We start from the raw sequence: 25354 nt of genomic DNA, 5'->3' as shown, positions 1-25354 counted from the left end.
TTCTCCATCACTATCCTCTCTCATCATTTTGTCTATGGGTTAGTTCAGGTTCAGGAGGAAAGGATAGGGAAAGTTGGAAAGAGGAAAAGTTCCCTCAATCTGAAGTCCACACAGACTCTGAACTCAAGGGAAGGCATTAGTAAGACTTCCTGTTGCTGTAGGGTTGATTTGTTATGAGCTAGTCACCTTTTGCTGAAGCATGGCTGGCTTCCTTGACATCAACAGTCAGCAGGTGACTAACCAGGCCTAGCAAGACTGATTCTGACACAGGAAGCCACAAAATGATGAGAGATCAGGGGATGACCAAAGGAAGTCAAGAAGGTATACTCTCAAATTCTTCCAGGTCTTGGCTTGCAAAACCTGCCAAGACCTCTGGAAATCTTTCCTGAGTGCTAGCAGGAGTTTTTCAGCCAAAGCACTTTGAGAGATGACTCTTAAAAACTTGGATGCTCAGGTTTACAAAGCTTGTTAAGTTTTTACTTCCAGCTGGAATTGTGCATCAAAAAGATGTTTGCAGGCAGGGTTCTCAGATAATCTTATTTGTAAATAATAATAGTTGCATGCTGATTATTCTCCATTTGTCTCCCCGAGATTCATTCTCCATCCTTCTGTGCTGGCTCTGTGCCCTCAGAAGCTGACCCACGCAGATTCATCACCATGCTCCAGCAGCTTGTGGACTAGTTTCCAGTTGGTTTGGCCAATGGAAAATATCAACATGAAATTGAAGGGTGTGAGAAGAAAAAGTTTTGGGTGTTTCTTCCCTGCTCCCTCCTTGCTATACCCACTGCCTCTCTGGCAGTAGCCATGTCCCTATAACTCTCACTAGGCCCCTCCTCCAAGGTTCCAGTCCTTACTGGGCTCCAGAAACACTAATTCCTCTCCTAAGAGGTTCTTGCTCTGCTATTTGCATCATCACCTCATTTGCTCCCCTAACCACGCCCACATATTTCTAAGTAGTCTCCTTATATGATCCATTTGGACTGAATTTTATTTCCTGCTGGGCCCCTAACAACTACTACATTTTAAAAACTACTTGTATCATTATTACTAAGCCTTACCATATACCTGCAAGGCAATATTAACATTATTAACCCATTTTACAGATAAGAACATACAACTTAGACAGGTAAAATGCCCAAAGTCACATTTCTCGTAAGTCACAGAGATGGGATTAAAAGTCTAGTTCTTCTAACAAGAGCCATTCTCCCTGTTTCATTTAAATTTGTAAACAGGTTCTAGTTACACTTTTCTTCCAAAGAATAATTTTACTACACTTTTCTTCCAAAGAAGATTTTATGTCAGCTGTCTTATGAATATATCAATTAAGCCTGAGCTCTTATTTTGAAATAGAATTTGATGAAATTCACAAAGAAACTGCTAAATTCAAGTACAGTATCCCTGACTGATAAGTTTTAATGACCATAATGAAAACAAAAGACTTTTATTTACAACAATGGTAAAACTTGATAATGTGCTCTTGCCTGGTGCTAACATTGTCTTCTTTGCCCTCAGTTTTTTGGCAGACATCCTTGCTTGCAATCCAACAACCCACTCCCAGTCCGCTTATCCCTATCTTTTGACACTTTAAAGGCTAGTTCTCCCAGACTCCTTTGCAAGGATCTGTGGCCAAGTGATCCAGGTCTGGCTAGTGAAAAGTCAAAGTATTTCCTTCACTGATAAAAGAAAAGAATTACTTTTCTTTGCTCCTGTCCATTTTTTCATGCTTAGAACAATGGTGTGATGCCTGGAATTATAATAGCCATCTTGTGACCACGAGCCAGTATAAGCATGCCTCAGACACTTCATAGTATATACTTACACTAAAATGATTATTATAATTTTACATATATCTACATGTATACTCAATAAAAAGCTGTGAGACCCAACTTAAACACTGAGTTCCACAGATCCTCAAACCTCTGAGTTTTGTTGTTTCATTAAATATCGAATGGATAAAAAGAATTTTTATAAAATATGTGCATGGCATAAATAAAAACGATACACCACCGACTACCTAGGTAACCACCTCAGCCTAAGAAAAAGCATAATGTCACAGACAACCTCTAGCATAGATTTTACTTTTATCCATCCTTTGCCATTTTAATAATTCCTTAGCTTTCCTTTGTTTGTCTTTATCCCCTCTGAAAGGCTAGGAATGGAAATAGACCTATACGTTCTTTTTTTTTATCCATCTTATTAATATATGCAACTCAGTCCCGGCACACTTTACATTTTAAAATGCGGTAAAGATAGCCTGACACCCTCCCTCCCTCCTCAAATTACAAGGCAAAGAGAATGATGCAGCTTTAAAGACAGGAAGGTGCTCTTTATGTTGGTAATCAGAAAGTCTTGAGGAGGGCAGAGTAGTTCATCTTTTCAGAGCTAGTAAGTTAAGCAGAGGTACATATTGGGGGCAGGGAGAGAGAGAGGAGGTCTTAGAGTTAGGGTTGGGGAGAATGGTCTTTGTGAGTTTTTAGAGAAGCAACTTCAACTTTGAGGTTTCTGAAGGGGATCCCCTGCCCCTCCCCCAGCTCAGCCCTAGGTAGGCAGACCCCTGCCCAAGCCTCCCTCCTGCGATCCTGCATATGCTTTCTTGCTAAATGAATCTTCGCACCGTTATCTCTTCACTGGATACATCTGTTGGGTGCCTCGCATCTTCAGCTCCGCTTTCGTCTCCTCCTATCTCAACACATTGTTTCCTCCAGTCCCAGTGCCAGGGTGGAAGGGAGCCATCCCGCCAGGCCGCGCTCTGGGATTGGCAGCGAGTGAATGATTGGCAGCGGGCATCTCTGTCAGGGCTTTGGCATGCAGCAGAGTAGAAACCCTGTGCTAATGAATGCCATCTACACCTACCAGATGTGCCACTGGGTGACGTGCCAGATTTTTTACATAATGCCATTCTGCCGGACACAAGACAGCTGGGGGAGGGGGTGTCTTTTAATGCCTTGGGGTGGGAGAGGGTCTGCCTTTCTTTCTTTCTTTCCCTTAATTCAGACCTCCCACCACCGCCCATACACCCAATCAGCTCCCCTTACATTGGGCTAAAACCCATGGCTGATGGCATTTCCCTCAGAAATAGGCGGAAGCTGGAGAGTTTGAGTTCCCTGAACATCTCCCTTGGCCCTCTCCCATATTCATCACCTTCCTTTTTTGGGAAGTTTGCTCCCCAGCCTCATCCAAACTCAGGAAAGGGGAATGATTTTTTTAAGTGAAAGATATAAAAACATTGGAAAGATCTGAAAGGAAAGGATGGGAGAGGAGAAACCACATTTCCTATCCTCCCCACCTTCCAATTATTCTCTCCTTCCCCAGGTTAAATATGCGAGGATGAGCCTCCCTCACCCCAGCCGCTTCCTTTTCCACCGTCCACCGGAAACTAGCGAGTAGTTATTCTCAAGGGTGACATCCTGTGAGCGCCTGTCCCACGTTCTGGCTGAAGTAGTTGTCTTAGTGTGGAAGCGTCCAAAAGTCCATGCCGTTTGGAAAGGAACGTTTCCTGGAGTGGGATGGACAACGTGGGAGGAAAGGGAAATGAGAAAACCACTTCTGGAGGACAGCGGCTGTGTCCGCGTGTAGGAGTGTTTTGGTTCCCCACTCCCAGTTCTCTACCCCACCCCTGCAGCTGGTCCCCGGCTCCTTTGCTAGACCAGCCAGTGGGACTGCCCGGGAATTCAGGGACTTGAGAGGGGCAAGCCGCTGTTCCTCCTCCCCAGGGGCCATCCCCCCTCACGCACACTCCCCTACCACACACACCCAGCACTCGGCTGCTCCACGCGCAGATCCCTGCCCTTCTCCCGCTACGGGCCGAGCTGCCAGCCCCTTCCCTTGCTCTCGCACCCCCGCCCGCCGCCGAGGGTCCAGATGGCGGCTCCTCGCGCTCGGCTCGCGGCCCCCAGACACCGCCCGGCAGCAGCCGGCGGTCGCTCCCTCCCTGCCAGCTGCTGCAGCGGAGACCCGGCCGCTCTGCGAGGAGGGCGGGCTCCTCCGCAGGCTCGGATTGGGGCGGAAGCTGGGCCGCCCAGGGGCAAGCAGGAGGCGTGATCTCAGGGAAGGAGCCCTGCAGGCCCCAGGTGAGGAAGCCGCGGGGGAGCAGGGTGGGAAGCGGGGAGCTTGGCCGTTCCGGCACCACCCTCGAACCCCTACTCCACCCCTGCCCTTCCTCCCCGCACCACCACCACCTCCCCGTCGCCGCGGGCAGAGCAGTCGCTGGTCAGGAACACCCGCGGGACAGCACAGAGCGGCCGCGCAGCCGCCAGGAGGGGGCGCCCAGCACCCTGGTGCTGGGCCGGAGGGCGTCTCTGCCTAGGCATCCTCCCCAGCCCAGTGGAAGACTGTCTCGGCCAGAAAGGTGCCCCCTTCTGCCGGAAAGCGGTAATGCCCACCAGCTGCCACCCCACCCCCCCCTTCCCATCTTCTCTCTTTTCACTACCGTCTTCTCGCTCTCTTCCTGTTTGCTTTTCTTTTTCCTTGCTTGCCAGGTTCCCTTCCTTCTCCTCGCCTTCCCCCTTGCATCCTGGAACTTTCCTCTCCTTCCCTTGTCTCTTCACCCGCTCGGGGAGGGTTTGTCCGCCCACTAGGGATGGTGGGAAGGGAGATGTATTTCCTGCCCAGGCGCTGGCTTCTCTCCCCAGGTGCCTCCCTGTATGCCCAAAAAAGCAGCTCTGAGAATGGCGGCTCGCGGGGGTTGAGGTCATTCTCTCCAGGCCCGGCGACTCTGATTTGGGGGTGAGTGATGCGTTTCGGAGCAGCGCTTCCTCTGAACACAGAGCTCGCAATTCCCCTTACTAGACAGATATATGAAGTTCAGTGGCTTGGTACTGAGTCCCTTTTTCCCACCCAGAAGTCAGGACATTCGAGGGCATCTTTCCCTTTCTCATACGCCTAAAAGACCTAAAGTCCGCCTCCCGGGACAGTCCTCACTGCTTTCCTCGGAAGCGGGGGATGAGGGGTGGGGAAGTGCTAAAAGGCCCGGGCGCCCCGCGCCCCTCTGACGTCTTCTCTAATCTGGCAGCGCCCTGGCGCGCGCCCCCAGCCCCTCTGCTCGCCCCTGCGCTGGTGCCGTCGGGCATTAGACCCCCGAAAGCACGTTCCATAAGCTCCCAGCACAAATCCCCTCGGAAACGTTAATCACAACCACCAGCGAATGCAAAATGTGCGCCCGTGCAGTGTCTGCCTTTTAATCCCGAACGCAATTCTGGAAAGCAGCATCAGACAGGGCTCTATTAATCCGTTACACGAGCAAATGCAATCTCTGACCTACTAGACTAATTTGCCTGTAATTTCACGAAGAGTTAGCCTCACTAGAGGGAGGTTCAAAGACAGAAGGAAAACTGTGTGAGACTTGCGGCACAGTAGCGAAATAATGGAGTGCACTTCGATCCAAAGGCGCTCGTGATGTGGAGTGGACTCACGGGCGAGGGGTCCTGAAATCCCGAGAGGCGGCAGCGGAGTGGGCGCGGGGAGGGGGAGAGGAAGCTGGGCGGCAGGCGCCTAGTGAGGTTGGGAGTCCGAGAGGAAACTCCATTCTCTCTCCCTCGAAGGCTTCAGACCCAAGTGACCTAATTTGAGGACTGTCCCCTTGGGACGACGCTAGGGCAGGTGGAGGGGTCCACCTGCAACACGAAGAGGTCAGGGTTTGACGCCTTGAGGCCTGTTCCTCGCACTTGAGATTTCACTATCATGTCGTCCAGTTAATCATATTTCCCTTCTCCCATTTTATTCAAAACCGTCTACCAGTTCTCTCATAATCGTAATTTGCACCATTGCCTTTTATCTTTGATTAATTAGGAAATCGAAAAAGGTAATGGAGGGCCGGGCCAATAAATTAGCCTTAAGAACGGACGGACGGACGTAGCGGCTGCTGTGTGGGTGGGCACTGCCAGCCGAGGCTCGTGGGGGCGCTGCGGGCCGCGCAGGAAGGGGTTAAAGCAAAGGCGCGGGTGCGGGCGGAGTGGAGAGCTCCGCTCTGCAATACACCCAGTGGGCGCCAGCAAAGACTTACCACAGAAGTGGAGAGGCTCCTGTGATGGTTAGCTTTTCCTGTTTGAGTCTAGAAAAGGAGAGAAGAGAGGACTGGGGTGGGGTGAGGGAGGCAATCCTCTTTCTTTCAAAGAGGCCTCCCAACCCGCGGAGGAACAGGTGTAAAGCCCGGTGTTTCTAACCCGGGTCTATTTCTTCTGGGGATGGGAAGTTAGATTTACTTTTGCATCCTTTCCTTCCCTCTCCACTTGTCTACTAGTCTGAAGGAGGATGGGGGTAAGGGAAGAAGGAAGAGGGGGGTGGTGCGGAGAGAGAATCGAGAGATTCTGTGGTTGTGATCCTATCAGTAACTCCCAGGCCAAAGAGGAAAGCTGGTATCGCGGAGTCGCCCGCTGCCGGCGCAGAGGAGCCGGGCGGTTCCGGATTCTCTCTCCTCCCTCCATGAAATCGATCACGCCTCCCAGACGGCTGAAGGAGAGCACTTTGCCACTCTTCACAGCTTCGCCCCAGCCTCTTTAGCTTTCAATTGAAAACCAATTAAAGGTTTCTATAAATCTGTTAGCCCCCCTTTTATCAGGAGACCCCTGATGCATGCGATATTGCCCTTTAGATGCCTCTTCCGTGTTTTGTTTTACAATTGTTGTATCAATATAATGCGGCCTTTCTTCTCCTGTCTCTATAGATACAGATACACAAGGAAAACCAAAGCTATTCAGTCTCCTCATTTGTCCAGCAGCCTAACAGTGGTGCCCTTTCTCTGCTGCTGCTTTCCCTGCTTCGGGAGCAGCAGTTATGGTAGAAGCAGATGGCTACTGATTGGGGGAGCTTTGTGGCTCTAAGACTGAATACTTTATGGAAAAGAACTTTATCATGCTTCGTTGGGCAGAGGAACAAGGGGATGAGATTTATGGCCAGGAAAAATAAATCTTGTCCAAGTTGCAGCTCCTTCTCACAGGTTGTCTCCTTTCAGGGAGGGGGGGTCAAAACACTAAGGAATTGGTTTTACTTTATTTTATTCTTCTTTCTGCTAACAGCACTTTTTAGTCTGGGTCTGAGAGGAGAGCAGACTAAGAGCAGAAGTTTATGAATTACCTTAGGGGGTGGTTGTGCATCAACATTCTCTGCCCGGGGTGGGGGGGGAGGGGGAAGCAGAAGGGTATGGTCTGGAATGCTGTTTGGGGCCGTGTTTTCCCAGATGTCCTGTTAGTTGCCAGGTAAAGCATCATCCTCCATTATCCTATTATTTAAAGAGAACCATGAAGGATGTAAGTGCTCTCATCCAAAAAGTCAGAGGAGGACACTAGTGTTGAAGGAGCGGGGCAATGATGACACATAGGGTGGTGAGGTATGGTCCCCTACTCTGAAAGGCTCTGAGCTGTAGGGATGACTAAGGGGTATCTGTGAATGTAAGCTTTTGGACTCCAAATTGAATTTTCAAGCTTTGGGGAATATACAGATTCCAACCCTACACTGGAGGCCTAATTTGCCCCCAAATAATTCACCCCTATATCTTTTCTCTTTTCTTCCCCTGATCTGAGTTTTACTTCTCTGGAGTCAGGTATGCTCTGTGTCTGCTGTATACCTTCTCCGTTTGCAGGGAGATGCACCCCCTTGCTCCTACAGTTCCCCAAACCTGTCCCCCTAGAGCAGTGCCCCCTCTCTTCCATCTCCTCTCTGAGATCTTCCCCTTCAGGGGCCACGACATAAGGTCATACAGAAATGCTCTCAAGACGCCCACTAGCAGCCATGCACAGACAGACGGAAGCCAACCCCAAGTCTGCATCTCCCCACAGTCTCCTTGCCTCCTTAATAATCGAAATGCCATTTGTGACTGAAGAAACATTTGTTGAGCACCTTCCATGTTCTAAGCTCCTTTTCCCCTGCCTTTCCTAGACTTTTACCTTGTCCCTAGAAACTGACCGGGAACAGCCAGAAGGAAAGGCATTCAGCTTCCAGAAATGTAACAGCTTTTGGCCACAAGCTACTTCTTCCCAATTCTGCATGCATTACCACTCCTCACACCGACATGCACCTTTGCACTTTGTTTCTCTCTGAAGAGGAGAAAAAGTGGGGCAGGAAAGCTAAGGATAAAAATTAACCCAGTACTTCAAAGTGGCAGGCGCTGAGATGCTTTAAATAGTTAACTGTTTGGGCTCTTACTACGTGCTAGAATGAATGCTCTGCCAGGCTTATCGCATTTAATTCTTATGGCCCTTTGACTTAAGTATTATCCCTCGTTCACAGATCCCCTTCCTTCACAGGAAACGGAAGCACAAAGAGGCCAACTAACCCAAGCAAGTGGTCCAGCTGGGATCTGAACCCAGGCTTGCCCTTGCAATACTCATAGCCACCCTAGGAGATAATGTTGTTTTTGCTATTTTACAAATGAGGAAACTAAAGTTCAGAGGGATTAGGTGATTTGCTCAAAGACACACAGCTAGTAGACTGCAGATCTGGGGTTCAAACACAGGTGTCTAGGATCCTAAATTTCGAGCTCTCCACCACTGCCTCTCGGAACCTTTAGAAGAATGAGCAATGAGGGACCCACAGCTGCCCTCTGTTGCGGGTCCCCTACCTAGATGGGAGGTGTCGCAGCGAGAGACTGTAGGCGTGGGGCGAACGCAACTCGCCTGCTCAGCGCTGCGGCTGCGCGACAGCGGCGCGGAGCCCGGAGAGGAGGCCCTGGGCGCGACTTGGGGCTCGTCGGCCGGCGGCCCACAATGCCCCGCGCCGGGGGCGGGGCCTGAAGGCGGGCAGGGTGGAGCCCGCGCTTTTGGGGGGTCGGTGCGTGCCGCCAGGCTGCGGCCCCGGGCAACGTGGCTTCGTCTGGCCACCTGTCCAGACCTGAGTGCGGGGATAGGGCCCGCCAGTCTCTGAGCGCTTCTGCTGGGCCGCGGCTCTTCGAAGTAGAGGAGGAGCCGCGCTGCCCGGGGGCCCGGAGCCCAGATCTGGCGGGCGGGCGGCCGGGCCCCAGGTGTCTCTGCCCTCCCGGGCCTCGGCTTTCTGGCGGCAGCACAAGAGCCAGCCAGCGAGGCGTTCACGTGCTTCTCGCTCACGAGGTCGCACTGCCTCGGTCCGAGCCGGCCAGACTTCCCCGCGTTTCTAACGTGGCGCCGCTTCCAGGCCTAAAGAAGGCACTCCCCGGTGGGCGACGGGGCTGGAAGTCCGTTGCCCGGCCTCCAGGCAGAGCCCCGCTCCTCTTCCTTAAAGAGGGGAGGAGTTAGTAGGGATCACGGCCTGTGACTGGGACGTTCGGGCCCTTCCCTCGGCAGTAGAGAGGATCCCTGATTCCTCCTGCCTACTTGATCCTCCAATGCGTCCTCCCAATCTCCCTAGAAACATCGAGAAATCCTCAGCCTTCACTGAGTGGCTTTGAAAGCCGGTGCACAATACAATTCCCAAATTTTCTAATGAGGAAGCCAAGGCAGTGCTGTAACGCTAACAACAGCCAGCAGTGAAATGGGTATTTACTAGGTGCCAAGCGTTGTTCCCTGCGGTTGCTAAATATCAACTCAGCCCTCACAATAACTGTATGAAGAGAGTTTCCTTTATTACCCTCGCTTCACAGATGAAGGCCTGAAGCAGAGACCGGTTAAATTACCTGCCCAGCGTCAGGAGCTGGGATTCGAATCCAGGCAGTCTAGTTCCCCCGTTGGCGTTGTGGCCTGAACCTGACTTGTTGGTCCTTCTTGGGTCAGTTCTCCAGACTTCTAACTAAGGAGAATGTTCGTTCCTTAATGAAGGCATTGAGACCTCTCTGGGATGTCCAAGGCTGAAATAAAACTGACCCTGGCTCTTGGAAGTAATCCCTTACCATCTGCTCAGCAACTGGCTTTCCAAAGCTTGCTCGCCCTCGTTCCCTCACTGAGTCCTCACTGCGACCCGGAGGCAGCTCTTGCCAGCCTTAGTTTGCCCAAGGAGGCAAACCAAGACTGGAAGAGGTCACTGGCAGCCCAGCTAGTAAGAGGTCGAACACGGACTCCTGCCCTGGGAAAGGCGGTCGCGGGGGAGGGACTCGCGGGGCGAGGACGCGCGCAGGGGGCGGGGATGGTGGCGGGGGTGAAAGGAGATTGCTGGTCCCTCAGCCCAGTCCTTAGGACGCTTTTACGCGCGGAAATTGGTCGCCTAGCAGGGGGTAAGTGTAGGCACTAATGCCAGGGAGGCGGCAGGAGGCTGGAGAAGGTAGAAAACGTGGCGGGCCCTTAACTTGCGCTGCGTACGGGGCGTGTCTGGAGCGCACTGAGCGTGCCACGTGGCCTCTTCCTGCCCCCAAGTTCACGGTTTGCTAGCGCTGCTTCTAAAACAGCGACCCTCTGTCGAAGGCGGCTTGTCTTGTTCTGCCCAGGTCTCATCCCCCGTCAGGGTTCTGCACCCTGGTGAATCATCCCAGACAAGTGGGAGCGGTGTTTGCCCTTCGTGATTCTGCCGGGGTATTCCCTCCCCAGAGTCTCTCCCAGAGAGACCTCATTAACCCCCGTTGAAGCCCGTCTCTGTCGTTGGTCTTCTCGGCGCTCTTATCTCCGTCCCCGTGCCCTTTACTGAGACCTAGGTACCGGAGAATCCAGACCTCAGGAAGTGTCTGCTTCTAGCAGGCGCTTCTGTGCCTTGCCTTACCTTATCGCCCAAACATTGGGCCCAAACTCAGCTGTGAGTGGCTTTGCGGATAGAGCAGCTAATTCAGTCCCACAGGAAAGAACTGGAACCTGCTGCACTCTCAAGTGCATTGACTGTCCCCAGGAGATTTTCACGAGTTCAGAGGATCTGCGCTTGTCTGGAAATATTAACTTCCTAGGGCCTCAGGCAAACTGACTCTAGAATGTAGATAATGCTATAAGGCATCTGATCGCATACACAAAGTACTAGATACTAAAATCATGGGTAGAAAATATGTTCTTTAGGACCCTATTCAATTTTGCTTCTCCAGGACCAATTGCCCTCCTATAGGACTTCACGCAAACTATTTCCTCAAAACCATCTTATGTGAAAACATGCAACAAGGAGCACCAACTATGGACATACAGTGAAGAAAAATGACAGTCCTGAAAGTTTGTTTTTAATTGTTGCCCTCAAGAACATTCACTCCCAACCTGCTTAAACACACATACACACACACACACACACACACACACAAAAGAGACCATGTCTGATCAGATATAATACTGTTCAGACCTAAACTGAATTCTAGGCCTTCAGGAAATTTCAATATCCAGGTCTTCATATTCAGTATGTTTATTGCTGTTAGGAATTTGTGAATGATTTATTTGACAATTTTGGATATTATTTATTTTTTAAATATGGGTTTTCCTTAAAACCCTAGAGGAGATTTTGAATTATATGTTGGTTAGCTTTATGTTACATTACCAGAAGACTATCAAATCTATCTGGGAATTGGCTTTTCAATCAGCAAGTTCAAGAGAACAAATACATTTCAATCCCCCTGCCTATTATTTCTGCCACTTCGTAATGTATATTCAGTATTGTTTATAGTAGTCATGCTGTTAACTATTGTTTGTGACAAGTTGATTTTTGAATTCTTTAGCAGAGCACTTCTCCAAGTGTTAGAATTGAAGAAAGACTTACATCGGTGGTTTTAAAGTGCTTATGAGGATCTGGTAAAACCTACAGGCTCTCCATATAATGTTTTGGGAGATATTTCCCATTGCTGCTAGGTTAACACCCCTCTATTAAATCATGAAACACCTGCAGTTCTTCAAACTGAAATCATGAAAGATGGTTTTCCCTCAAAGAGTCCAGTTTGCAATTTGACCAGGGGAGCAGTTTGGGTATGAAAGCATAGTTTGTGAAGAAATTAAACTATATTCCCAAGGCTCTAACAAAGCTATGTGAATCATCACTGTTGTGGTTGCTAATTGATGCCTACTCCCCAAATCCTTTTCATTTCTTTTCAGTTTTGCCTCCCCTTTTCTTTGAGAAGATCAGGTCTCTGTCTCTCTCCTCAGACTTCAGGAAAGTATGCCATGGGCAGATTCCAAGCTAGATAGTCCTGGGCATGTGTGCCTTCTGCCCAGGAGAGGAATGCTTCATGCTGCTCATTGCCCAGCAGCACAGTCTACAATGTAAGTCCACACCTTGGAGGACTAGCTGGGATCAGGGAATGGAATCTGCCCAGTATGTTCCCACTGTGTGTCCATCAGTACCTCTCATTTTAACTCAAGAACTACATACAGGCTAAAATAAGAGGGAAAAGGTGGGCCTCAGGTACTAAGTGTGGGATGATGTCCCCTCTCCTGGTAAAGAAATTTGATGTAGACCCTCTCAACTTGGTGACATTCCTAAGGCCTAGAGTCAGTTTTCTCAAAATATGATGCTCCCTCCAATGTGAGACTGCTGGACATGCCTTGGTCCCCAGTCTGCCTGGAAAGCCTGGCCCAGAGGGTGAGAGGGCTCAGAGTAGCTGACTATGGCCCTGCCTACTTTTCCTTCCTCCCACTCTACTCTTTCTACAGAGATCTATGCAAGGGCTGTGATGTCTGAGTCTGGGAAGGACTTTGTACCCTGCAAACCTGACAGAAAACCAGGATATTCCTTGCCAGCTCTCTAGATATTCATCTGAGGAGGGGTATAAGAGCTGGAAGAATCCAGGGGGTTAGGATACTGGATATTGGATCTGGTCCGCAAGTCACACTCACACAGGTGAGCATGAGGCATTCATTTCACATCTGTGGTACTTGCCTCCAATATCACCCCAGTTTGCTAGCCCTGCTAGAAGTCATACCCAGAAGCCATTAAGCCAATTGATTACAGCTCAGATCCAGGAGAGGAAATGAATTACACAAAGCTCTCAAAGACTGTCCAGCTCACAGCTGAACTCCCACACGAGGGTAAAAGGAACCTGAGACCCCTCAGAGAGAAAGTTTTAAACTTGAGAAAGGTAGGTTATAATCATAATGACAGTAGTAGTAGTAGTAGTAGCAGCAGCAGCATTAAAAACAGCTACCATTTACTGAGAAAAGAAAAGCTGAAGAGAGAAAAACGTGAGTCGGGAGTAATGATCCCTGCAGTTGGGAGCCTGGAGTTCCTCTTCCCAGACTACAAAATTATCCATCCTTGGAGAATTTGGCTCTCCCAGGACCAGCTGGGGAAACATTCACTCATTTATCACCTGATGAACCAACTGTAATAATTAGGGTAAGGAACAGACCCAGACGGAAATTGCCGTGTATATTTATAAGAAGCAAAGCTCCCCCCATCCATGTAAACCTTCATCCAGCTCAGCAAATCGGCCTCTTCTTGCCTCTAAGTTATCCCTTAGAAAGTTCCTTATTCTCCACGGTGAGGCTAGGCAGTGCAATACCCCAGAGAATGAAGTTCCATTCTCTACCTCCCCCAACCCTCACAGCCCCTTCCACAGAGCTCCCAGTGGGAAATTAATAAGCTTAGGAAAAAGTCTCCACCACCGTCTGCTTCATTGGCATCCTCTTGTCTTCCAGTGCGTTTTTCCTTTCACCATGAATTGCCTTTTTTTTTTTTTTTTACAACTAAGCCTTTGCTGGTGTAGTGCTTTGGAAATAGGATTGGAGGGGGGATGAACCAGGACCTAGAAAGGGAGACAGAAACAAAAATGTGTTTTCATTCTTATAGGGTAATAGTCCTTCTAAGTGAGTAATTCTTAAACACTTCACCTGTCTCCTCTCACAGAAGTTGAGATATCGTGGGCTGCATCTCTCTACCCTGGGAGGAGAAATGGCATTTCCATTCTAACACTCTCTAAGAATCAGAGTTCCTTTCTTACCCTTTCTCCACCCTCTCACTTAGGTCATAAAAGGTACCACCTCGGGAATCATTCATCAACCTCTCTCTAGCCTTCTCTTCCAAAACAATACTGCAGTTGCCTACACATGTATTTTTACCATAACTGCAAGAAGGCTTGCTAAAGTGGAGCAAGGTGAGCATACCTTCACTCTTCATTGTCATCCCTCTAATCTTTTAATAGGAAATAAAATCCCAGGGCAAAAAGCTCCAAATATATGCATAAACCCATTGTTCCATGTGAATTAGATAAAACTATTGACCGAGATGCATTTTTATAGTACTGTTTGAGGCTGAATAAATGCCTCAACCTTTCACTTAGTATCAGTGAATCCACTAAGTAGTAATGCAGAGTGATTTCAAAGTAAGTTTATGTACCATTTTAGCTCATAAATTTCTAGAGAAATAAAAGTAATTTGCAGATTTTCTTTACCTCCCATTAAGATTGTCATTTAGACCATTTATATTACCAAACAAAATGTGTACCACTTAAAATACTAGAAAACCCTCAAAGTAGGAATTTCAAGCTTAATCTTATCCATATTTGGTTTTTTGTTATGTCAGTCAGTTAATACATAAGACAAACAGTTTGTTGGATTCATAAAATATTAGACATTCTTTTATATGGGGATTTTTATCTGAAATCAGAAGGGGAAATCTAATAAGGGGTTAGAAAAGTGAAACTGAGAGGAAACATCATCTGATGGCCAGATTCTCACTACATTTCTCCCCACTTTGCTGTGTGGAATCTTAGCTGTTTTCTAGCTTGAGATTAGAAGGTCAAGCTCTGCTATCCCCATCTTAAGTATCAGAAACATTATTTTATACAAACTGGAGTCTAGGTTTCAGTACCTCAAAGGAGACAAAGTCTAAGTGCCCTCTATATTTAAGAGAGGAAAGGCCAGGGAAAAGAAAACTGCGTTCCATTTAGAGTGTTAGGTTTTCTGAATGTCTGCATTCTGGAGTGGATGCTTTTATGTTTACAATAATGTATTACAATAATGTAAGAGGATTTTTTTAAGTGGCTTGCATGGACCAATGACTTTTCCTGGGAAAGGCAAGTTTCCTGTTCTCTAAATAATAGCAAAAGAAGGCTCTGAGGAGTGTTCTGTTCAACAATCTAATGGAATTAGGTTTATGGACACCGCCCTTCCACACACATGCCTTTGCTGTATCAGGCTATAGTTTCTAAGGTTCTAAAGCTTTCTTATGGCTACTTCTTTATCTTAATTGCTGTAGTTTATACCTGTGTCTCTTCTGCCCTTTCTTTTTCCTTTTTCTTCTTCCCTGAATTCACTTAAGCATCTGGCCACTATTCTTCACCCCTGTGGGTTATTTTTCAGATGTTTGAGGCAATTCTTTTGACATTTCTAATTTCCCTACCCTCTCTTTAAACAAGTGATTGGTGGAGGGGATGCTTTCTTGTGAGAGAGAGATGAATGGAGCACCTAGTCATAAGACAATTGGTGGTTAAATACAGTTGCAGATTCTTATATGTAGACATGTGAGAGCCCTCAGCATCGAGCCTTGGTCACTCCCAGTCGCCCTTAGCCAAACTATTTAAAAGTGTGCACCTGTGCATAAAAGAAATACGTTAAGTTGAAAGACAACTGCAGTTTAAGAAGCCTTCTTTGAAAAGTCAGCAGCTAACCTGGAAATTAAGGGAGAATGCCCCCCTTCCTCCCTAATATATGGAGATTTTACAACCCTTCTTTCCCCCAGTCCCAGCTTAATCCTAGGCAGCGGGCTCTGTCTGATCAGAAGGAGCTGGAACTTACGGCGGGGGCGGGGGGGGGGGGGGGGGAAGGAGGGGGCCAGAGCCAGATGAAAAGAAGGGAACAGAGAGAGAGAGAGACCAAGGAGAAGAGAATTCGCTTAGTGGGAAATTCCTGGCACATTTTTTTATTTCTCCTCAGCAAAATCCTTCCCCGGCCTCCTAAGACTACAGGCGCCGGCGAGGGAAGGTGCTCAGTGCCTCGCTCGCCGCCCCACTGGGTTCCCGAGGGAGGTCTCCGAGCTGAGCTGCGAGAGGATCAAACTAACACGGTGCACACCTTTTCCTTTTAAGCTGCTCTTTGCCAACCCCCAATCCACTTACCTTATTTCAACACTGGATAAAAACGAGGCTGTCTCCTCCTTAAGTCATGGTTCTGCTTTGTCCCCTTTAGCCGGCTACACAATCCGATTTATCCTAAAGCTAACAGATTGCCCTCTTCAGTGTAATGGTGGTGTGGGTGGGGCTGAGGGAGTGGGGGCGTCTATACCATTCAAACATCTTTCTTCTCTTAGGAGTAGAGAACTGAACAGCGAAAAAGAATCCCGAGATCTCCTGAAGAAAATACGTTGCGGCCCTTACGGAAGGAGTCAACTTTCAGGCTGTTAAAGACCTCAAGTCATTAGTATCAGCTGCTGCACTAAAGGGGCAGGCCAGCGCCTCTGAGTGGCTTAGCGCACAAACGAGGCTCCCGAGACCGCCGCGGCAACTCCATCCACTCTACCACCACCGGCCGACGGGAAAAGCTCTCCGGAGCCCATCACGGTAATAATTTTTACTTTGACTCACCCTTCTTCCCTACTCCCGGAGGTCTGAGAATACGGGCCGCCCCGTACCCTGGGACCCCTCCGGGACTACACAGAACGCGCCAGGCAGAGGGCGGAGGAGCAGGAACAGCTTGAGTCCAGCAACCCGGGTTTTCCCCACTCATCTCCCCTTCATCCCGGCCCCTGTTCAGGTACTTGTGTCCTGGGACCAGAAAACCCCTGTAAATCTCCTCCCGAGGTCTGGCGGCGTCCCCACTCCATCCTCCCTTACCCCTTCTCTGGGTCCACGGAAAGGCTGAGCCAAGTTCTCACGAAAGCGCATCCTTTCTCGATCTTGCTCGGAAGGGCTTGGTAGTGTAAGCGCTCCAGGAGCGAGCTGGAGCCGGTTTATCACCCCCAGGCAACTAGCTGCGCAAATCAGCGGCAGCTCAATGGCCAGAGAATCCCTCGGGGCTAATCCGCACCCCACCACCCCCCCCTCCCCTTCACAGAACTCAGACTCGGAAATGCGCTCCGGGTCCGTGCGCGCGCTGGGTGGCCAGCTCTCTGCCGGAGGTTCTCCAAGTGCCAAGCGAAAACGGAAAAAGGCCATCTCCAGTTCTTTTGGTACTTCCCTTTCCGACCCCAAAACTGATTTTCTCCTCCTTACAGTCCCAGAGGGTCGAAGCTTTAGGAAAAAGCGGGTGGGGCGGCGCTCAGAGAGGCGTTGCCAGTTGGGGAAGGCACTCGGGACCTGCCGGGCGCAGCCAGGCCGGAGAGACCGCTTCCAAGCAGGCAGCGCCGGAGGGAGCGCCCAGCCTAGCAAAGAGTTAAAGGGAGGGGACGTGGGCTGTCACGCGTCATTGGGCAGATTATGTGCAGCAAACAAAAAGTGTGTGTCTGCGTGCCAGTCAGTCACTGCATCGGGTCCATCTGTACAACTCTCTCCGCTTTCTCTCTCTCTCCCTCTCTCTCCTCTTACTCTCTGCTTATCTCTCTCTCCCCATCTCTCCATCTCTCTCTCCTCTCTTAGGCAGAGCCTACAAGACAGCAACACCAACACCTCTTGACATGGAAATACAGTGATACAATAGGCAAAAGAAGCACTCGATTGCATCTCCTGATTTCAGGTGGCCTTATTTGGGCAATTCGATCCTGATCTTATTCCTGGTAAGTCTGTTTGCATTGGTGTGAGAGGGTGACGGGAGGAAGGCAGGTTTTGTGGGGAGAGTGGAAAATTTTGTCCTTCGTCTCCTCATTATCTAGAAGAGGGGGGAAAATAATTGTTGAGGGGATCTCTACTGCCGATAAGATTATACAAAGGGAGGAGCGGATGGGGAGCACTTTCCCGGAGCAGCAAGCGACTGGGGAGCGCGCGGCCGCCAGACAATGCCTGCCTAGAGGGGCGGGCGAGCGGCGGGCGGCGGCGTGGGCTTTCCAGGAGCCCGCCGGCTCCGGCGAGGATGCCCCGGCGGATGAGAATCCCGGGCCTAGAGGAGGATCAGAGCTAGGAAAGGTCGGGTGGCAAAGGCGACCGCGCTCGGGCGGAAGTGTCCAGGTTCTCGCCCAGCGGTTATTGTGACCGACCGGCTGCAGGCTCGTGGCGGCCGCTGCGGCGACGCGGACCCCTATTAGCGCGGCGTAGCGAGGATCTTTTCACCGTATTGTTAGGTAGAACTGCATTTTAATGATTGCGTCCCTGCTGTTGCCCGAAGTGACGGGGCGACCTCCCGGCACAATGAAGCGCTTGTGTGAAAGAGACTTTTAAAAGGAACGGAGAAATTGGGGTACAAAACGCTGAATTGAGGAAATTGAAAAGGAGAGAATAGGATTCCGTTGAAAAGAAGACGAGAGGTTCTGAAGGGTTTTTTTTTTAATGTATTTAAATTTGCAATTGGAGATCGGAAAGACTACCTTGTGTGGAGCAGAAATGTCCAGGGATAGGTGCTGCAGCATAATAAAGTAAGTTTCTACCTTATGGATATTTTCTCTTATTTCTCTCTGGCAGATACAGCCGAATTCTTGACATTTAGGGGATGTAGCAGAGTGAATGAGAAAAGAAGCTGATCAAAGTTTCATGCTCTATTAGCTGGAAAGAAAAAAAAGCGCACCACCTTGTAATCACATTTGCAAGATTAATTGGTTAATAGACATTAAGATAAAAATGGACATCACTAATATTATTCCATAATGAACAGCTTCTCAAGAAAATAATTAGGTCTACTCTTCCCTGCTACTTAAATTTTACAAAACATACGTAAATTACTGCCTATTGGGACATTTTTGGGGAAAAGTCAATTGGGGGGAATCTTTTAATCAGTCAGAAAGAGTAAACAAGGCACTTAGCTCAAAGCCAGTTTAAAATTTACATACGTGCTTTGTTTTTTAAAAATGATAAGTCTTGGGAGGGGGTGTCCAGTGGCCAAGGAAGGAAGATGTCTCTTTATGACAGCTTAATAGAGAGCCCTCCATCGGGCATTACTTTCTAAATTGCTGAGGATTAAACATCTGGAGAGCCCACGGAGGTCGACTCAAGTGGGGCTGCCCGCTTTTGCCCAGACAGGGTCATACCTAGGGGAGCGAGAATTCACCAGTCATTACACACGCGGTATTCCACACAGGCGACACTTCAGGCCTGCCCTGTACCTGCTCACTTCATGAGGCACATGCATCTCAGTCCACCCCCTTGTATAACAAGGTAACTGGGATTCACCCTCATCCATAAATAAGCATGTCGAGAAAGAAATAATTACCTCTGCTTGCTGCTTTTAATTAAAGCCTCGGAGGGACAGTGTTGGATTATGGTAATGAGCAGACATACGTCCCCTCTTGTAGGCTGCAGAGAAAGGTTAGCTGACACGGAATCAGTAGCCCTGACACTCCACTGGAAATCCATTCGCCATGCTCGGCTGTCTCCGCCTGCTCGCTAATGCTGCTCCCCTCTTTGGAAGAAAAATAAATCAGCTCCCGGGCACCCAGTTCAACACAGAAGACGAGAGAAGAGGAGCTTTCTCCCTAGGGTTAGAGTTTCTTTCAGTCAGAAAAGTCTATAGGCTAGTAAGAAAAAAAAATCCTATTGTTCTCCCCTAACCTCACCCCCTAAATCCTGCCCCATCCTTCCCCAAGGTAATGCAAAAATGATCTTGTCTCTCCTAGTCTGATGCTTTCTCCCAAGCAGCCAGTCCGCTCTGAGCTCCTACTCAGATAATAAATAAATATTCCAATTTTTTTTTATGGAAAGGAAAGTACTCCTTAATTGACATCTTGAAAATATGCCAGATTTAATTTGTCACTGGTTTTATTTCTGAAATAAGAGCTATGCAAAAATCAGGCAAATTCAAGAAAAATCTCTCCAGTAGTTTAAATGTTCTGCCTGGATTCATAGAGGCAAAAGGAGTCATGTAACTCACTTCGTTGTCCTGTGTATCTATCTGCAGTGATGGAGGATTCCAGCATCCAGCGAGGCATCTGGGATGGAGATGCTAAGGCTGTCCAACAATGTCTGACAGATATTTTTACCAGCGTGTACACCACCTGCGACATCCCTGAGAATGCTATATTCGGTCCCTGCGTCCTGAGCCATACTTCCCTGTACGACAGCATAGCTTTTATAGCCCTCAAGTCCACTGACAAGAGAACAGTCCCTTATATCTTCCGGGTAAGTATTGGCCGATTTTGCATAGGGTATGAAGGTAATGTCCTGTTGAAAATGGACTAAGACCATTCCAATGACAAGGTGAGACAACTTCTGAATGTAGAAAATGGAATAATACAAGCCATCTTGTTTTGCACACTAAAAACTGGACAAGGAAAATACAGATCAAATTATTGTCAATTGATTTTCTGGAATCAAATGACAAAATTTGATTTGGAATGCCAGCTATGTCTAAATCAGTGCCTCAGTTCTGGGCTTTCCTGGTGATGAACACCACTTTCTTAAGTCTTTGGGAGGTTTTACTAGGGTTGAGGCTATTTGCATCCTAAGTACTTTCTGTAAGTACTTTTATTATAAGTATTGGGTGCATTTGCCTTCCAACCTAGGAGGCCTCCTGTTCCCCTAAATTTTACTCCTGGTAGACCTAGCTAGTGCCCAGAGTTTGTACTTAAATAAAAATGTTAATCATTTGACAATAAAACATCATTAAATCCACCTTAGAGTTTGAAGATGTCTTCTCCCTTCATATTCTTTCTTTACAAAGAAAAACTATTAATTGTTTAAGCCAAAATTAAGAAGATGAGTGAATGCCACAGAATAATTTCTAAGATCTAAGCTTGCTTTTTATTTCCAAAACAAACAAAATTCCCACACTTCTGTAATGTGGGATAATTTAGAAGTAGATTCTCCAGAGGTTAACACTAATTTGAATTGTAAGAAGAAATTTCCTCATTTAATGTTCAACCAACATATGTAAAAGACCATATGTTAAATAATCTATAGGATTGATGCAGCTTTTCAAAGAATGGTTATCTTGCCTGCTGCTTACAAACATGAGGATGTGTGCCAACTTGGGGGAAGTTTTGGAAGCTTGATCTCAGATAATTTTTTGGAAAAGAATAACGCGGAGGAAATGGCCCTGGTTCCTCTGGCTTCATTCTCTCACCAGAGTCTCCCTCCCCCACCCCCTTCCTTGTATTCTTTCTTTTTCCTAAACTGTAGGTAGACACCTCAGCGGCAAATGGTTCCTCAGAAGGTCTCATGTGGCTGCGTCTGGTCCAATCAGCCAGAGATAAGGAAGAGCAGAACCTTGAAGCCTATATAAAAAATGGACAGCTGTTTTACCGCTCTCTCCGCAGGATTGCCAAAGACGAGGAGTTACTAGTTTGGTACGGGAAAGAACTGACTGAGTTACTCTTGCTCTGCCCCTCTAGATCCCACAGCAAAATGAATGGTAGGTTGGCTCGCGACCTGCGTGTGGGCCCTTAGGTAGCGGGGGAGCGACGCAGGGAGCGGCGGGGGCTCGCCCTGGCGCATCGGCGCGCCTGTCCTCCCTCTGGGCGTCTCACAGCAAGCTTCTGAGATGTAGCCCGGAACGAAGCTGGGACAGATAGATGAGGATAAATCGGGGACACTTGGCTTAATTACTGCACTCCCTCCAAATCAGGAGGGAAAGTTAGATCAGGCCGAACAGAATATTCTTTTCTCAGGCACTCAGGCCCTGAGAGATGAAGGTGGATTTGTGAAGGGGGTGATGGCAAACTGGCCTGGAAACGATGCTGAGTAATCATGTGGTATGCGTGTGTGTGGGTGCGCGCACGCGTGTGTGTGTGTGCTTGTGTGTGTGATGTTTGCTCACTAAGCAGGGTCGTCCCCTTACACATGCCTGGAATGCAGCCAACGTTTCCAGTTTGAGTTCCCCTATGTGGCGCATCTGCGCTTCCGCTGCCCCAAGAGACTTCACAGCGCAGATATGAGCCCCCAAGACGAGCAAGGCGGCGGCGTGGGTACCAAGGATCACGGGGGCGGCGGCGGTGGCAAGGACCAGCAGCAGCAGCAACAGGAGGCACCCTTGGGTCCGGGCCCCAAGTTCTGCAAAGCCGGCCCCATCCACCACTACCCGGCCCCCTCCCCCGAGGGCAGTACCCCGCCTGCGGCTGGTGGCGGCAACAGCGCGAAGCCATCCACGAACTTTCACAACCTGGCCCGGGAGCTGGAGAACTCCGGGGGAGGCAGCAGCTGCTCCCCGGTGCGGAGCCTCGGCGGCGGCCCGGGCGGCGGCGGCCACCAGGAGGCGGAGCTGAGTCCCGACGGCAACGCCGGCGGCGGCGGCAAAGGGAAGAGGAAGTTCCCGGACGAGGCGGCGGAGGGCGGCGGCGGCGGCGGCGCGGGGCTGCTGGGGGGCCGGGGCCGCTTCGCGGAGCGGCCCCTGCCCGCCTCCAAGGAGGACCTGGTGTGCACCCCGCAGCAGTACCGCGCCTCGGGCAGCTACTTCGGCCTGGAAGAGAACGGCCGCCTCTTCGCGCCGCCCAGCCCCGAGACCGGCGAGGCCAAGCGCAGCGCCTTCGTGGAGGTCAAGAAGGCGGCCCGAGCGGCCGGGCTGCAGGAGGAGGCCGCCGCCGACGGCGGGGGCGCGGCCACCGAGGACCAGGATGCGGGCGGCGGCGGCGGCTCCTCCACGCCAGTAGCCGCGTCGCCGGCAGGCGCCGAGAAGCTGCTTGCCCCGCGGCCTGGGGGCCCGCTGCCTGGCCGGCTGGAGAGCGGCAGCCCGGCGCGGAGCAGCGCCTTCACCTCGGTGCCGCAGCTGGGCGGCGGGGGCGGCGGCGGCGCGGGGGCCGGCGGGGGTGCGGGGGCCACGGGCGGGGCGGGCGGCGGCCAGGGCGCGGCGGCGGACGAGCGCAAGAGCGCCTTCTCGCAGCCGGCGCGCTCCTTCGCGCAGCTGTCCCCGCTCGTGCTGGGCCAGAAGCTGAGCGCGCTCGAGCCGTGCCACCCCGGCGACGGCGTGGGCCCCACCAGACTTTACCCCGCCGCCGGCGACCCTCTGGCCGTGAAGCTCCAGGGCGCCGCGGATCTGAACGGAGGCTGCGGGGCCCTGCCGAGCGGCGGCGGCGGCGGCGGCCTGCCCAAGCAGAGCCCCTTCCTCTACGCCACCGCCTTCTGGCCCAAGAGCTCCGCGGCGGCGGCGGCGGCGGCGGCGGCGGCGGCGGCAGCCGGGCCCCTGCAGCTGCAGCTGCCCTCGGCGCTCACGCTGCTGCCGCCCTCCTTCACCTCGCTGTGTCTGCCCGCGCAGAACTGGTGCGCCAAGTGCAATGCCTCCTTCCGCATGACCTCCGACCTGGTGTACCACATGAGGTCGCACCACAAAAAGGAGTACGCCATGGAGCCCTTGGTGAAGCGGCGGCGGGAGGAAAAACTCAAGTGCCCCATTTGCAACGAGTCCTTCAGGGAACGCCACCACCTCTCCAGGCACATGACCTCGCATAACTGACACGGAAAGGACCCCAGCTTTCCACGCGCGCGCACGCACAGTCAAGCCACCTGCAGGAATAAACATGCGAGGACATCCACCACCTCCTTGTTACTGAAACTTTGCACCCCAGAGACAGATAGACACACTCGCACACGTGCTTCCCCCCCAGCCTCCTCATTCAAATGTTTACCGGAGACCTACACACACACACACATACACACGCACGCACACACGAGACAGGATGGTGGATTTTCGATTGAGTGGGTTGTTTGAGGGGTTTTCTTTTGAATGCACGCATTTTCACTTTCCCAAAAACAAAGGTACATTTTTAAAAATGTCATATATTGCAACATATTGATGCATTTGTCATACGTTTCTACTTAAATTATTAAGCACTTACGGTTTAGATGTAATAATTATATGTAAGGGCAAAATTTATTTTAGATATAAAGTAAAGGTAGAGCCTGAGATGCTTTCTGCATTTCTCGATGACGGTTTGTGTTCTTACAAAAATAAACAAAACTAATAAAAAGGGGGTCACCATTCAATTTAAGTTTCCAGGGGAAAGTGCATGTATCATGAAATGATTATGGACTTCAATGAAGAATGTCATCAGTATGTAAATATGTATTTCCTTTTAATACAAAGTGTAATTTTGTGCCAGTGAAATGGAGTCTGAATAGTTATGTGTTTCTTTTATCCCTGGAAAGATTTATTAAACTTTATAGATTATCCCGGTATGTTGGATGCTTTGACAATAAATGACTATTTTCTTCAAAGCAATTATTTGGAAAGTGTTTCTCAATATTTTGTGTAGCTAAGAGCTACACTTGAGTAGGTACCATCTATTTTCATTGAGTCCCTGAAGAGAAGAAGGAGCAGAAGAGAGGGATGGTAAATGCCGCTCCACTTGCATTTATTTACTCTAAGCCAATTTGAGCCTAAAAGTGAGAAAACAAGGTTTGATTATTATTTGGAAAATCTTTAGCAGGAGAGTGTTGGGTTTCTTGATGGAAGGACAAATCATTTAGACAAAGATGCCTTCCATGAAGCTAACCTGTCACTGGGATGTTAGCATTTATTCAGCAGCAGAATAACTACCACCTTCACAAGTGGCCAGAGACAATTTTTAGGCCTGGATAAGGGAGATCAGATGAAAAGTTCACGTTAGGTTCTGCTAGTGAGGCCTACATGAGAGTATCTTGTGCTCTAGAAGCCTTCAGCTTTCTGTCCTTATCCGTTAAGAGACCCTATGGAGTTTCTTTAGAAAGCAAGGAGAAATGGCCATGGTAGTCTATGTTGCAGGGCCCAGCTTCTCTTCTAAAGGTTTGGGCAGCTGCACAGCCTCCGGAAAAAAACTAATCCTGGAGCATTACATCACAGAAGAACCTGATAACTTTCCTCCTCTCCCTGCCCTTCCTCTTATGAAAAGTTCCTCTGTACTCCATATCCTGATGACAGATTTTAGTGAAATAAAGTGTACATAGATAAGTGTATGTGGTATGTCCAGCAACCCTTAGATGCAAAACCAAATGAATGATGATCTTAGGTCTTAGGATAGTGTGCACTTAATCCATGGGCATCTTCAGAGTCATTCTATGGATGCTTTTGTAGTGACACTACACTGGTTTGTCTATCACAGAGGTGGTCTTTCCCATTTTTTCCTCCTTCCCTCACATCTTGACAACCCTCCCCTATGTCAGGAGGAGGACACTTGTGGAAGGGTATGAAATGGGAAACTTGCACAAAGTCTGTTTGCAGGCTTTCAACGGTTTTCCCTAAAAGGATTTTAAGGCCTCCATCATCTTAGTTGACTATGGAACTGAGTTATGATTAGGGCAGGGAGCAGGTAGAGACCAGGAGTAGGGCAAAGAGATGTGAACCAGGTTGGTGAAAAAGCAGGTTGATTTTCTTAAGATCATCCGAGTGCTTTTTTGTGCGACACATCTGTGAGGCCTGCTCTGGGTTTTCCTAGGCAACAGTTGGATGATCTGAAACACAAAACCCCAAGAGAGTGTGAGGAAAAGAACAGTCCAAAATCCCAGCTCTAACCCTGTTTTCATGACCACTAGGAGTCTGCATCATCATTGGCATCATATGATTTACCTGCATCTTGGATTCCTCATTTGCACAATAAGTAAGGCAGGGTTGGCCATCTGTAAAGTACTTCTAGCACTGGG

At 49.5% G+C, this 25354-nt stretch overlaps 2 protein-coding genes and 1 long non-coding RNA gene across 7 annotated transcripts; 2 read left to right on the top strand and 1 right to left on the bottom strand.

Annotated features, from left to right (window-relative positions):
• Nucleotides 1–1131: 1131 nt before the first annotated feature.
• Nucleotides 1132–6920, top strand: LOC139082619 (uncharacterized). Its single transcript, XM_070615319.1, has 4 exons — nucleotides 1132–1152; nucleotides 3687–4371; nucleotides 4632–4725; nucleotides 6662–6920. The coding sequence occupies exons 1-4, from the start codon at nucleotides 1132–1134 to the stop codon at nucleotides 6816–6818; spliced, it is 957 nt and encodes a 318-aa protein (XP_070471420.1). The 3' UTR covers nucleotides 6819–6920.
• A 6228-nt stretch (nucleotides 6921–13148) lies between these two features.
• Nucleotides 13149–16800, bottom strand: LOC139082290 (uncharacterized). The gene is made up of 3 exons (XR_011538136.1): nucleotides 16562–16800; nucleotides 15848–15946; nucleotides 13149–13537 (listed from the first exon to the last, which is right to left on the bottom strand). It is a non-coding gene; the product is annotated as an uncharacterized lncRNA (long non-coding RNA).
• Nucleotides 16801–17178: 378 nt separating this feature from the next.
• On the top strand, nucleotides 17179–23957 carry PRDM8 (PR/SET domain 8). Of its 5 annotated transcripts, XM_070612719.1 has the most exons (7): nucleotides 17219–17439; nucleotides 18170–18231; nucleotides 18891–18967; nucleotides 19105–19289; nucleotides 19707–19927; nucleotides 20927–21158; nucleotides 21568–23957. In XM_070612719.1, exons 5-7 carry the CDS (start codon nucleotides 19709–19711, stop codon nucleotides 23190–23192), a joined length of 2076 nt encoding a protein of 691 aa, XP_070468820.1. In that variant the 5' UTR covers nucleotides 17219–17439; nucleotides 18170–18231; nucleotides 18891–18967; nucleotides 19105–19289; nucleotides 19707–19708; the 3' UTR covers nucleotides 23193–23957. The 5 variants fall into 5 exon arrangements, with proteins under 5 accessions (XP_070468821.1, XP_070468819.1, XP_070468820.1 ...); XM_070612717.1 differs by lacking the exons at nucleotides 18891–18967; nucleotides 19105–19289 and having other exon boundaries at nucleotides 17303–17439; nucleotides 21571–23957; XM_070612715.1 differs by lacking the exons at nucleotides 18891–18967; nucleotides 19105–19289 and having other exon boundaries at nucleotides 17303–17439.
• The last annotated feature ends 1397 nt before the right edge of the window (nucleotides 23958–25354 follow it).

Source organism: Equus przewalskii, chromosome 3, assembly GCF_037783145.1.
Source record: "Equus przewalskii isolate Varuska chromosome 3, EquPr2, whole genome shotgun sequence".
Classification (NCBI taxonomy): Eukaryota; Metazoa; Chordata; class Mammalia; order Perissodactyla; family Equidae; genus Equus; species Equus przewalskii.
Note: the sequence above shows the minus strand (reverse complement) of the source record. Positions and strands in the feature narration are given on the sequence as shown.